General features: G+C 39.8%; 2 protein-coding genes across 3 annotated transcripts in view; one reads left to right on the forward strand and one right to left on the reverse strand.

Moving 5' to 3' along the window:
- CDH13 (cadherin 13) overlaps positions 1-14450 on the reverse strand; it is a 1287326-nt gene that overhangs the window by 1250592 nt on the left and 22284 nt on the right. The gene's annotated exons all lie outside the window — the stretch shown is intronic.
- Positions 5738-5994, forward strand: LOC102735994 (thymosin beta-4-like). Its single transcript, XM_081807583.1, has 2 exons — positions 5738-5911; positions 5987-5994. The coding sequence occupies exons 1-2, from the start codon at positions 5788-5790 to the stop codon at positions 5992-5994; spliced, it is 132 nt and encodes a 43-aa protein (XP_081663709.1). The 5' UTR covers positions 5738-5787.

Genomic DNA, 14450 nt, shown 5'->3' on the forward strand with positions numbered 1-14450 from the left:
ACAATTTGCATTTTTATGCCATTACTAACTTTTCACCACTTTGCATGGGAATGCGTATTTGTATGACAGTAAAAGTGATTAAATAACTAAGTGGACCTTGTAGTAAATGAGTTACTTCTTTGCTGCCATTATGTCTAATCCACCAAACATTATTCAGTCCAAAGGCTTTTTAGAATCATAAGTAGCCAAGATCATTTTTCACCTCATCATTCCATTATCTAAAATGAGAGGGTGCCTGAGTGGCTCAGTCGGTTAAGCGACTGCCTTCGGCTCAGGTCATGATCCTGGAGTCCCGGGATCGAGTCCCGCATCGGGCTCCCTGCTCGGCAGGGAGTCTGCTTCTCCCTCTGACCCTCCTCCCTCTCATGCTCTCTGTCTCTCATGCTCTCTGTCTCAAATAAATAAATAAAATCTTTTAAAAATAAATAAATAAAATAAATAAATAAAATGAGAAAATATTTCTAAATGTGAAGATTACTCTTTCCAAAGATCCCTGGTGAACACTCCCATAGCAGTAGTGAAATCTATTAACTATATATTTTTTTCACAGCAGAAAGAAGATGCGAAAGGATGCCCACATAATCCTTCCAGCAACTTCCAAGAGTCAGATTCCTTCCAGACCATAAGTGGGCCCTTAGGGATGATGTTACTGAGGTGGTGGCTGGCCGCCTCACCGCCTCTTAATTATGTGAAACATTAATGGGCTTTGGATTCACACCCAAAGTGTTCCAGAAGAAGTTGAGTCTAGATCTAGCATGAAATTTCCTAAGGAATATGAGTAGATCTAACTAGACTTAGCTTGATTCCACAGCTCTAATAACTTCTCCATGTGCTTTACTTCTTCCAAATCCATTTAATCAACTACAACCTGAAAGGTATTATTATCCCCATTTTTCAGATGGGGAAAATGAGTTTCAGTGACAATCAGTGACTTGCACGAGATCACAGATGCAGTTAACAATAGAGCCAGACCCCATGTCCAGGTTTTCTGAATTTCAGTTGCTGGGGGAAGAGAGAAGTTCAAGGGACAGCTCAAGAGGACAAAATTTCAACATCTCTTTGGCCAGTGGCAATTTTGTGACTTTGGGTAAGTCATTTCACCAAAATGGGTTGGACCAGACAATCACTACAACTCCATATTACCTAAATATTCTAAAAGTTCTAGGGATCTAAATTTAATTCCTGCTTTTACATCTGTTCACTCTGGTCCTTGTACTCAACTCTTGACAGTTTCCAAAGTTAGGTAGGTTCTTTGGGTTTCTGCTCCATTTTCTCCTATGTCCAGTATGATCCCAATACCTCCATTTGCCCCAACGCAGGCCAAAATGTCCATTCGCACTTAAGAGTTTCTGAGTCTAGGTGGGAAAAGCAGAGGGGGCAGAGCCTTTCCTGTGCTTGGGGGTTCTCAGAACCCTGTGGTTAAAAGGTAAAGCCAAATTCATCCTTCCTTAATTCAAAAATTGGATTTGAGGGGCACCTGGGTGGCTCAGTTGGTTGAGCAACTGCCTTCAGCTCAGGTCATGATGCCGGAGTCCCAGGATCGAGTTCCATATCAGGCTCCCTGAGTCTGCTTCTCCCTCTGACCCTCTCCCCTCTCACACTCTCTCTCTCACTCACTCTCTCAAATAAATAAAATCTTTTTTTAAAAAAAATTGGATTTGAAATAGATTGAAAGTTGCTTCAATAATAATCCTTATTATTATAGATTTAATAAATTATAGAGATTTCAGGAAATACTTGCAGAGTGGGAAGCTCTGTCCTCTTTTGGAAAATAAGCTCAGGAACATCACAGTCATGCATCAGATGATATAGGATGGTTACATGAGTACATTCACTTGTGTTGAAAAGTGAATGCTTGGGTCCAGATAGATGTCTGTCCTTGGTTGATTTGAACATGATAAATCTATTTTTTATAGAGTTAAAAATGTCTTTTTCTTCAGTTGTCTCTACAAAACTCTAACCAATAATTCATGGAATTGCTTGCCCCCCAAGAGAGATGCTATATTACCTTAGATACAAACTCATGAAAAATTTAGGTGGTCGATAAAAACCAATCACAACATTATCCCTCCTCTCTCTCCTTCCTCTATCTCTCTCTCTTTCCAAGTTGAAGAGAAATTTTAGTAGCAAGTCTTGAATGCAGTATAAAAAACAAATTGCTTTGTAGTACTTAATCTACATCTGTTTGTTTTGTTGTCTTTTATTCCATAGCACTGGAGGAGCAAGCAAAAGCCCAAATGTGCTCAGGATTCAGAGTTGAGTTTAGACACCATTCTAGACACTAGAGTTAGCATGAAAAAAAAATTTAATTGTATCCATAAAAAGGAACGTAACCCAGAACTTGAGGGAAAAATTTCTTTGAATAATCATTTGGTATGGTCCTATGCCTCTAAGCAAAACAGAATTCAATCTTCCTAAAAGAGATGAATATGTCTCATGTACCTAGGGATGGAAAATTGATCTTCCTATTGCTTAATAATGCAATGTTTAGAAAGGCAATATGCTTATAGAAAGCAAAAAGGACTTGCATTCCGAAAACACAGGTTCCAAGCTTGGCTACAACTTTTACTAACTGGCTATATTGACCTAGTAAAGTCACTTAACCTCTCTGAGCCTCATTTTCTTTATCTTCATTACAGAATTTTCATTACAGATTTTTTACTGTAATTTTCATTACAGGTAAAAAAAAAAAGGCTTTTTAGGGGTGCCTGGGTGGCTCAGTCTTTAAGCGTCTGTCTTTGGCTCGGGTCATGATCCCAGGGTCCTCCCTGCTCAGTGGGAAGCCTGCTTATCCCTCTCCCACCCCCCCTGCTTGTGTTCCTTCTCTCACTCTGTCAAATAAATAAATAAAATCTTTAAAAAAAAAAAAAGTCCTAATGAGGGATGTCTGGGTGGCTCAGTCAGTTAAGTGTCTGCCTTTGGCTCAGGTTATGATCCCAGGGTCCTGGGATGAAGTCCTCCATTGGGCTCTTTGCTCAGTGGAGAGCCTGCTTCTCCCTCTCTCTCCGTCTGCCACTCCCCCTGCTTGTGTATGTGTGTGCTCGATCTCTCTCTCTCTCCAACAAATAAATAAAATCTTTTAAAAAAATAAAAAGCCTTAGTGAATTAATAAAGGTAGGCACTGAACATTAGTAGCTGATAAATCACACACACACACACACACACACACACACAAAATATCCAGATTATGGATTTTCAAGGAAAAATAAACCTGATTCTAATGAAGCCTCAAAATTAATAGGAAAAACAGTAGACAGAGGACCATATTAAGCCATACCACAGGGATGCAATCAGTAAAATTCAGACTGTGGGAAACATTATAAGATAGACAACCCAGTATCTTTGACAACAATAACAGAAAAAAATAGCAAGTAAAAACAAAAAGACAGAAAAAGAGGAAGAAAATATACACCAAAAGAGACTTAAGGGACATACACAAATCTGATTTGGATTCTGACTCAAACAATTGTGAGAAAACACTTGTGGAGTCTCTAGTTTCCACTCAGGGATAAAAAGCTGCATAGAACATAATTTCCACACTTACAACAGCAACTACCAAAAAAAAAAAGCCAGACAAACTACAAATTCATGACTTTTTTTCAAACCCATTGGAAAATGAGGTCTCAGGGCAACCAACTGGTCCAAAACACAAGAAGAGGGAGATACCTGTAAGGAGAGAAGAAATGTGGCCATTCATTTATCTGACGTAAATGCCACTGGATGGACAACCTGTGAGAGAGTTCAGTGAGAATAGTTAATATAATATTAGCAAATCAAATCAAACATTATGCAAAAAGAATAGTACCTCACAACCAAGGAGGTTTATCCCAGGAATACTGATTTGAAAATCAATCAACATAAATCACAATGGTAACAGAAAAAAATAAAGAAGGAAAAACATCATGCTTAATGGCAAAAAAACTGAATGCTTTCCCATTGAGATCAAGCAAGGGATGTCCTCTCTCACCACTCCTATTCAACACCAACCGGATGCATCATACTGGGCACATTCCAGGCAACACAATAAAACAACAAAAGAAAATCAGAGGCTTACAAATTGGAGAAGAAGAAAGAAAATGGTCTCCATTCATATTATGACATGATTGTCTATGTAGAAAATCACAAAATATACACCAAAAATACCTCCTAGAACTAGTATTTGAGTTGGGCACCTTTGCAGGATACAAAGTCAATTCTGCACACTGGCAATGACAAATTAGAATTCAAAATTTTTTTAAATACCATTTATAATAGCCCTCCAAAAATGAAATTTAGTTTCATATATGTCATTCATGCTATATGTAGAACAGAATATATGCAAGATCCGTACAGTGAAAACTACAAAGCACTAAAGAAAAAAAAAAAACAAAAAACAAGGAAGATCCAAATAATCACATTCATAGATGGAAGACACAGTATTATTAAATTGCCAGTTCTTCCCAATATGATCTATAGATTTAACAGAAAATCACTGGTATACAGTAACCCTCTATACTGCTTTTGAAATTCTTCTGTATGTCTAAAATTATCTCAAAATAAAAGCCTTTAAAATTTGTAATTAAGGAATTACTATTAATTTGCTTTTAGATGAGATGAAGGTATTGGGGTTATGTTTTAAAAATCCCCACCTCTTAAAGACTTAGATTTAAATTTTAAATAACTGGAAACTCTAAATGGCAGCCACCATAGAATTACATGTTTTAGACAAGAATCATGGATGCTAAAATTGGTGAGTGAAAGTATTATGAGAAACAAGATATTTGTATTGTCTCAAATATCTCCCCACAAGATACTTATTAAATATAAAGAGAATGATAGTAACTTTACAGTGAAGTAACCTGGCAAACATTATCTTAAGCAAGTACCTCCTGATATGATGCACAGAGAAGGATATGGTACCATTACTGAGTACTCATGCCAAAAATGCATAACCTGAATCTTAATCACACAAGAGCATTACATAAATCCATACTGAGGGAGAATCTACAAAATGACTGGCTTATACTCTTTAAAAATGTGGAAATCATGAAACAGAGAGACAGACTGAATTACTGCTCCAGATGAAAGAAGACAAATGATATGGGATCCAAATGCAACATCTGATCCTGGGTCAGATCCTGGATCTGAAAAAAATATTCTCCTTGCTGTGAAGGACATTAATGGGGCAAATGGCAACATTTAAATAAGCTCTTAGATTGGCTAATAGTGTTGTGTCATTTTTAATTTCTTGATTTTGATCACTGTACGATGGTTATGTTTTTCAAGACTCACACAATGAAGTATTTGGGGAAAAGGGAGACACCATATCTTTAATTTACTCTCATACAGTTAAAAAAAAATATATATATATATACATAATATATAAACACACAGAGAGTGAAATATTAGAGAATACTCATTATATTTATGTAGTATATGTTTTATTTATGTATTTATGTAGAAAGAGAAAATGATAAAGCAAGTATGTTACAATGTTATCATTTAGGTAACTTATGTAAAGGGTAAGAATTTTTTGCACTATTTTTGCAACTTTTCTAAAAGTCCCAAAATATTATCCCAAAATAAAAGGTTTTACAAATTAACAAGAGATAATAATAACATCTTGAGTCCATGGCCTCCCCTATTTCCAACTAGCTTCAGTCTATCCCAGAAGCAAACTGACTCTATGTCTCTCATCCATTAGACCATCTCAGCCACCTGACTTAAAACAACACAAATAGACTCAGCGGCCACTGAACAGACCAGACTTCGCTAGCTCAGGCGCCTCGCTCCACTTCCTCTGCATCCATGTCTGAAAAACCCAATATGGCTAAGATTGAGAAATTTGATAAATCAAAACTGAAGAAGACAGAAATGGAAGACAAAAATCCACTGCCTTCAAAAGAAATGATTGAACAGGAGAAGCAAGCAGGTAATTGTAATGAGGCATGCACCATCACTATGCACTGTGCATTCCACAAACATTGCCTTATTTTACTTCTTTTAGCTGTTTAACTTTATAAGATGCAAAGAGGTTGGACCAAGTTTAAATGACGGCGCTGCCCCTTTTCACATCAAAGAACGACTGACAACGAGGGCTGCTCCCGCCTACCCCGTCTGCTGGTCTGGCTGGCAGGGAAGGAAAAGAAAGTGAATTTTGGTGAAGGAAGAAGCGAGGTAGGACAACAGTGAAATCTAGAGTAAAAAAAAAGCTGGTCCAAGGTGCCCTGCAGGCTATAAAATGCAGGTTTAATCAGAGTGCCACTTTTTTGTTAAAATGATTTTAATTATTGGAATGCACATTTTTTTTCAAATGCAAATAAAAGTTTTAAAAACCAAAAATTAAAAAAAAAACCCACAAACTTACTATCTTACAGATCTACAGGTCAGAAATCCAAAATGACTTTTTGTGGGCTACAATCAAGGTGCCAACAGAGCTGGAAACCTCTTTTTTGGAGGCTCTAGGGGAGAATCTGCTTCCTTCCCTTTTCCAGCTTCTAGAGGCTGCCTGCATTCCTTGGTTCATAGCCCCTACACCTCCATCTTCAAAACCAGTAGCATAGCACCTTCAGAGCTTTCTCTGACTTCCTCTTCTGCCTTCCTCTACTTTAAAGAACCCTTATGCTTTAAAATGAGACCCACCAGGATAATCCAGAAAACCTCTGTATCTTAAAGTCAGCTGATTAACAACCTTAATTTCATCTGCAAACTAAATTCTTCCCTGCCATGTAATGAAATATATTCACAGGTTGTAGGAATGAGGACATGGACATCTTTGAGGGGCCATTAATGTGCCTATCACAGCTACCCCCTGCCTGGAATGCCTGGAAAGAGTGCCCTAAACCCTTCTAGCTAATCAGATCCCTAAATCATAATTCCTTCAGAAACATGTCCTTAGCTAGTTGGAAATGTTATGGTGATTGCTCCAGATATAATTTCCTTAACACTCCCATCCCCAATAAACTTAACAATTTTGCTTACTCATTTTTTGTTTGTTTGCTTGCTTGTTTATTGTACAGCCTTCTTTCTTTGGCTGTTATTATCATTGTCTGACTGAGTCTATAAATTGTAAGGCTGATGCAGACAAGTAAAATAAATGTCACTGATAAGAAAACACTTCCTAATGTCTAACTTAAATTGCCTTTGCAGAAATGTAATCATTTATTCCTGTCCTCACTTTAGAAGTAACAGAAAGCAACTAGTCAATACCCACCATAAAAACCTTTTAGATTTAGAGTCCTTCTAATGCCAAACAAAAAAACCAACATGATATGCCAACCAAGTGGCCAATCTAGGATAAAGGCCAGTCAAGTTGGTTTTTGAAGTGATGGAGTGATACAGTCAAGCCCTAAGATAAATAGCCATCCATAAACATGACCTATATGATACCTCCAGCTTTTCTTCCTTAGCCAACATACCCTTACTTGGTCCTTGCTTATTTCCTGAAGTTCTCATAGTTTAGGTTGCCATCCCTTAGTTCTGATTCCTTCCTGACTCCTTTATGTAAGTTGGAACTTGGACCTGAGCTTTTTTTCTTCTCCAAATGGCAAAATCTTATTCATCTTTCAAGACTCTTCTCACATGATCCCTTTCCCCACCAAGAATGATTAGCTGCTCTCTTCTCTGTGTTCCCACTGGATGTGCCGGGGATTCGTGCCTCTAACACAACAGTTAACTTGGTGGAAATCGAAGTTCTCTCTACATCACCATCGGTTTTGAACTCAAGTCTGGTTACTGGACTGTGAATTCCAAGGAGGCAGCTATTATGTGTCACATTTATTGTTTATTCAGTGAGTCAGTCCTCCAAGATTTCTTCCTACTTCTTTGTTTATTCCTTCTCCTATTTTCAGATCAATTCCCCTTTACCTAGAATTCCAACTCAGTGTTGGAATCCTTCAACACTTGGTCCTTGGTCCTCTTCTTCTCTCAGTAGGTATTCCTCTCCTAGTTAATTTTTCAGGTCCTTGCCATCCACTGTCTTCTGAAGGTCTTGAAGGAAACTCAAACACTTGTTCAGAACAAAACTCAGGAACTTTCTCCCTGAGAATGAGAACTTTTAGTCACCTCAGCACCCATTTTCCCCTTCCTACAGCAGCAACATCCAGATTTCCTTCAAGGACTTCACCTCTCCCACTCTTGGCCAATCTAGTCTCCATGATAATGACCCCATCCACAACCAGGGGTAAGCAGCAATTAACCTAAACCAATCCACATATCCCATCCCCCTGAACAGGGTATCTATTGGCCTGTGGGTATATAATCCAATCAGAGCAAATGAGTCACTATGATGCCTTAGCTGGGTTCCTGGAGACAAAAGCCCTCTTCCTATACCCGGTGGTCTGAGAATGTGGTCATTTTGCTTCCCTAAGCAGCCAAAGGTACCAAGAGAAGTAGAGCTGAGAGACTGATCCTTATCACATTGTTTGGCCCCTAAACAAGTCATGCCTAAAGCCAGTTTAGCCTTTTTTTTTTTTCTCATTTCTGTTAGTCAACTAATTCCCCTTTTGTTTAAGCCAGGTCATATTCATGAAGAACCTTAACTGAGACTCCTTCCCCTACACCTGACCTTCCAGAGTCCCCCAACTCAGTGAACAGCATCATCATCCATTCAGCTAAGAAAGTCAGACACCTAGGAGTCATTTCAAATATTTCCTTGTCCCTCACTTGCCATAGCCAATCTGTCACCAAGTCCTGTCAATTAGAACGCTAAATATATTTCAAATCTACTTCTCTCCATCTTTATTGCTCCAGCTATGTTTGCCTAGACTACTACAGCCCATGAACTGCTCTATCCTCACCTACCCTTGCCTTCCTCCAATCCATTTTCCACACTGCAGTCAAAATGATCTCTTTGAAGTACAAAAGTGCTAATTCACCACCCTGTTTAAAACACTCATTTTCCATTGCTTTTAAGACAAAGACAAAATTCCAAGCTCCTTAACATGGTATCTCATATCTGGCTTCCCCACAAGCAGCAGAATACAAAAGCTTGCTTGTACTGTTTCATTTAGGAAGTGACCCCAAGGAATAGGAGTCATGGATTAGGGAAAATGAGTGAAACAGGGAGGGAGGAAATGAATGAGCAAGTTGACCATCACTGTGAGCAACTGTATTAATCCAATGGGAACTTCTGAGGGACCGTGGGGAATGCATTTCAGAACTGTCCGCCAGAGACAAAGGGGAGAAGCATTCACCAGTCAACTTTCATCCACCAATAATTGGGAGTTGCCTACGGATACTAACTCCCTGGCACTTGTGAGCTGCTCACATGTGACTGCCAGTGGTCTCCTATAAGTGCCCCAGGCCTGGGGACCAGAGAAGCCCAAGGCACACTTAGAATGAGGTCAGCACAAATTTGGCGGGAGCTGATGGCACTGTCCATCATAGCCTTGGCTGAAATCAGACTGAGGCCATGAGATAATATAGTACAGGTCTGATACCATGTACAGTCTGGCCTCTACCTGCCTTTCCAGCTTCCTCTTGACCTCTTATTTCATTCCAACCATGCTAGTCTTATGGCTCCTGGACTGCACATGTTCCCACCCACCACAGGGCCTTTGAACATGTTGTTTCCTCTGCCTGAAATGCTCTTTCCTTCCTATTTGTCTAGTTCCCTCTATTATTCATCAGAACTCAACTCAAGCATCACTTTCCCTAATAAGCTTTCCCTGACTGTTAAAGCCACCATAACGGGCACTCTCAGCATCATGTGCTTCTCCTTTGAGGCACATATGAAAGTTGCAGTTGTCGGGGCGCCTGGGTGGCTCAGTCAGTTAAGCGTCTGCCTTCGGCTCAGGTCATGGTCCCAGGGTCCTGGGATCGAGCCCCGCATCAGGCTCCCTGCTCGGCGGGGAGCCTGCTTCTCCCTCTCCCTCTGCTGCTCCCCCTGCTTGTGCTCTCTCTCTGTCAAATAAATAAACAAAATCTTAAAAAAAAAAAAAAAGAAAGTTGCAGTTGTCTACTTGTGTGATCATTTCAGACTGACTCCACCTGGACTACTTGCAACATAAGGAAAACTACAGAATCCCCAGCATTAGCATGGTCTTTGGCACATGTCAGGCAATCAATAAAACATATTTGAAAGGATAAACAAATTTATCTTTTTATTCCCACTGATATCTTCAACAAATAAGTGCTCAAATGTTTTTAACACAGTTAAATAATTAATGGAGCTAACACTTTAAGAAGAAGTGTTACTTTCTGATGGAATTTAATTAACTTTCACCAAACTGCATTCTATCCCTTAAAACTGCTATAGTGAGACTCTTCTGTGGGAAGCCAGACATTGTTTTTTTAAGACAGACTTTTTTTTAAGTGTGTGATACCTGTAAAGAGCAAATTCCCCCAGAAAGAACAGTTGAGAAAGAGAGAAAACAGAAATCATCAATGTAGATAAGAAAGCTTCTTTGTGGACCAAAGACAGGGATGCTGTCTAAAACAAATGGGTATAGGTTACTGACCACAAGAAGAATAAAATTCATTGGTATGTGAAAACAAACTCCCCAGAATCACTCCGAGCTCTCCCTTTTATGATTATTAAGTGCCTGCCCAGCTGCTGTGCAGTGGAAGAGGCAGGGAGGTTTGGTAGCTAGGCAACAGCCTGGAAACTCAAAGGGTAGGAGCTGTGATGCTGGCTCCTCCATAAAAGTGATAAGTGGCCTTGGGTAAACTCCCCTGCCTTGTTTTCTTCATCTGAAAAACAGCATCACCAGTCTTGTCTTTCTGCTTCGAGGGAAGAAAAACAGAGTGAAGAGAACACTGCAATTGTAGGAAAGTGAGCTTGGCCTGGGGAGTGAAGAACTCATCAGGGGATCAACTTTTCAACTGAAATCACCACTTTATGACTAATGGGTTGAGCCTGAATAATCCGTTCCTCAGTTTACCCATCTGGGATGATTTATAGATAATGGCCAAGTCCTGAATTAAGATACAAATTAAAATGTGGGTCTTTGGGGCACCTGGGTAGCTCAGCTGTATAGCATCTGCCTTCGGCTCAGGTCATGATCCCAGGGTCCTGGGATCAAGCCCCACATCGGGTTCCTTGCTCAGCAGGGAAGCCTGCTTCTCCCTCTCCCACTCCTCCTGCTTGTGTTCCCTCTCTCGCTGTCTCTCTCTCTCTGTCAAAAAATAAATAAAAATCTTTAAAATGTGGGTCTTTATTTCTGTAAGATCTCTCCCCCAAAGAGTCCTCAGACTTTCTCAGCTACCCCTAAACTAAGCACCTCAAAAGCAAATGTCATAGCTACATGATTCACTACACAAGCTCTAGCACCTAGCCCAGTGTCTGGTTCATAGTTAGTACTCAAGTGTTTACTGAATGGGCTCATTGATTATTTAAATAATACCAGCCACCAGAAGGGCCCCTGGGTGGCTCAGTTGTTAAGCATCTGCCTTCGGCTCAGGTCATGATCCCAGAGTCCTGGGATCGAGCCCCGCATCGGGTTCCCTGCTGCGCAGGAAGCCTGCTTCTCTCTCTCCCACTCCCCCTGCTTGTGTTCCCTCTCTCCCTGTGTCTCTCTCTGTCAGATGAATAAATAAAATCTTTAAATAAATAAATAAATAATACCAGCTCTTTAAATGGGGACAAAAGAGTTTATAACCTTAAGTGAAGCATTACTAGTCTTGAAGAAAAAAAAAGTCCACTGAACAATTTTAAAGGAAATGGCCTAAAGGTAAGTCCATGCCAGGCCATGAATAGCCATGAAAGAGATTACATTTTGACTAATTCTTTTTCATTATTTTTACTATTATTTAGAACAGTCCCAAATAATATAGTTATAGCCCAACAGCATTCCTCTCTCCAAATATAACTGTCATTCCTGTAGAGTAAGTTTTAAAAATGTTTATATATTATCAAAATTAAGTTTCAAAATGAGCTACAGTATCTGGAAAAAGAGGATAATAATATTTCACAGAAACTAATTGGAAACTTGTTTTGAAATAAAGTAGTTATTATTTCCATCATGGAGAGATGAAAGTATAGAGATTTCCTTTTATCTCGCCCAGCCTAGTCTTACATTATTTATTCAAGCTAAAATTAAAACCTGGCCAAATCCTACTGAGGCATTGCATATCAGTTAGAGATTATTCTTCTAGAAATGAACTTTTGTTCACAAATTTCATTATGCAGTTACAAATGACTATTATTAAAATGTAACATATAAAACTAAATTGTCTTTTTTTTCCCCTAGCTATGCACAAGGTCCACTTTCCTATGCAGTATTATTCTTTTCTTCTGGACTTGGTAGCATGCTGTCCCTCTGCCCATTGCCTCAGCATACAGAACATCTCACGATACCCATTCCACTCACCTGGAGCCCCCCCTTAATGTCATTTTTTATTGCTCCATCCCTTACACCCCAAGGAACAGACACCAAGGGACATTCTCTCCTGATGACCTTGCTAAGGCCCATTTTCATTTTTTCTTCAGACTCAAACTTCAGGCAAAGTGATTACATACAAAAAAAGTACCTGGGGTGTGGTGTCAACCCATTTGCGGTGTCTGAATGCCTAATTTTTTCTTGCCCATCCCCCCAGGCCCTGTCACATCCTACTCATTTTGTTTGGAATGTTCTTCCTTGATTGCCTAACTCTGATTTGTCCTTCAGGTCTCAGCTTAGATGGAACTTTCTCCATAAAGATTTCCCTGACCTATCTCCCAGCTCCCAGGTCAGGTACGGCCTCTGTGTTCCCATGGCATCCTGCACCACGGAGCACTTGCAACTTTTTCTTTTTAATTGGCTCTACCTCCCCCTGGGTTGTAAACCCCATGTGAGCAAGAGTAGGTCATATTGGCTCACTATTCATTCACCAGTGCCCAGTACTATGATAGGCATATAGCAGTTGATCAATAAGTATTTCACCAATTTTGGATTTAGATTCTACTCTGGTATTTGGCCCCTAGGAAAACCAATCTTCCATCTGAATCCCAAAGAATCTTCACTATCTAAAAGCTTTCCTGGCATTAACTTTGTGGTTCATCAGGGTTCTCCTTGGTTCCTCACCTTGGGAACTCTAATTTCTCCTCTGCTCATTTCCTTCTACTCCTGGAAGGTTTTGCCTAGCACATCCAGGGTCTTCTCTTCTGGTCAATCTGTTTCAGTCATGCTCATTAGTTTTTTGTTTTGGGGTTTGTTTTTTTTGAGAGAGAGAGACAGATAGCGAGAGAGAGCATGAGCAGCAGGGAGAGGGAGAAGCGGGCTCCCTGCCAAGCAGGGAGCCCGATGTGGGGCTCAATCCCAGGGTCCCAGGATCATGACCTCAGCCAAAGACAGACATCCAACCAACTGAGCCACCCAGGTGCCCCATACTCATTAGTTTTTAAACCTGGTCGAACTTTTCCAGTTCTCAGCATCCATATCCCATCTCCTGTACATCCAGGCCACATTTTACTTTCTTTCTACCTCTAGTTGACTCCTTAGCTCTCTCTAGCTCAGCAAGAATAAAATTTGGTATGTATTTGTTAAGGGAGGTGGGGGGGCACTAAAAATGTATCTAGGCACTGCATGGATTGTCATACAAGACAACTATTTTAAGAAAATTCTAATCTAAGTTTCTGTGCATCTACATTACCTGTGCTCTTGGTCTTGCTCAAACTTTCCCTTTGCCCCAGGACAGTGACACTCTGCTACTTCCTTTCTAAATAATAGGAGGCCCACCCTAATCCTGAGAGTCATTTTCCAATCAATTCAATCTAGCTTTTCCCTCTGCCTCGTTGCTGCCAATAGCTGATTTTCTTCATCATAGGTTTCTAGATTTGTTTATTTGTTTGACCGTGAATAAAGATAGAAATAAGGGCAGATTTTCCCAGGAGGAAGTCAATCTGGTCATTTTTGTACAGTTTGCCTAAAGACTGTCTTGGTTCACATCTTGGTTACATGTAAAGAGAAAAGCTAATTAATATTGCTTATCTTTATTCTTCTTGTTTTCCTTGTTTGACGTATGAGAGAATCAATAAATAATATCCCTCTCACCCCTTCTGAAGTTAAAAATCTATTGAGAAACAAGACACAGGAGATGAATAGAAATCAAAACATCAGCTTTATTATTATTATTACTGATAAAACTAATTAGAGAATTTGCCTTGAGGTCTGGGCACAAAAAGACTTGCTAACACTGTTCCTCAATTGGGCAGATTTATCCACCAATCACAGTCATCCCTACACTACTGTAGGACCTTCCCCACCCTGCTTCTGTAAGTTTCCAACACATATCAGTATCCTGGAGAAAGGAGAGCTCCAAGATTTAAGTATGTTTAGTTCTTCTCCAGTCAGAGAAGGCCAAGAATGTAATGGCTGTTATGCCAAAGGAAATCCATTATGAAAACATAAAGGCAGGGGGATGAAGAATCCTTCTGTGTAGCAACCAAATTCTATCAAAGATTCCAATGGTCCTAATATGGCCCAAAGATCTGATAGGCTCAAGGTTCCCTTGGTGATTGCAAATTTGCCTTTCCATACAGCTATGAAACA

Source organism: Leptonychotes weddellii, chromosome 16 (assembly GCF_054177405.1).
Source record: "Leptonychotes weddellii isolate Sample4059 chromosome 16, ASM5417740v2, whole genome shotgun sequence".
Taxonomy (NCBI): Eukaryota; Metazoa; Chordata; class Mammalia; order Carnivora; family Phocidae; genus Leptonychotes; species Leptonychotes weddellii.

Coding starts and splice junctions, on each gene's coding strand:
- LOC102735994 (XM_081807583.1), top strand. CDS start 5,788: ATGTCTGAAAAACCCAATATGGCTAAGATTGAGAAATTTGATAAATCA.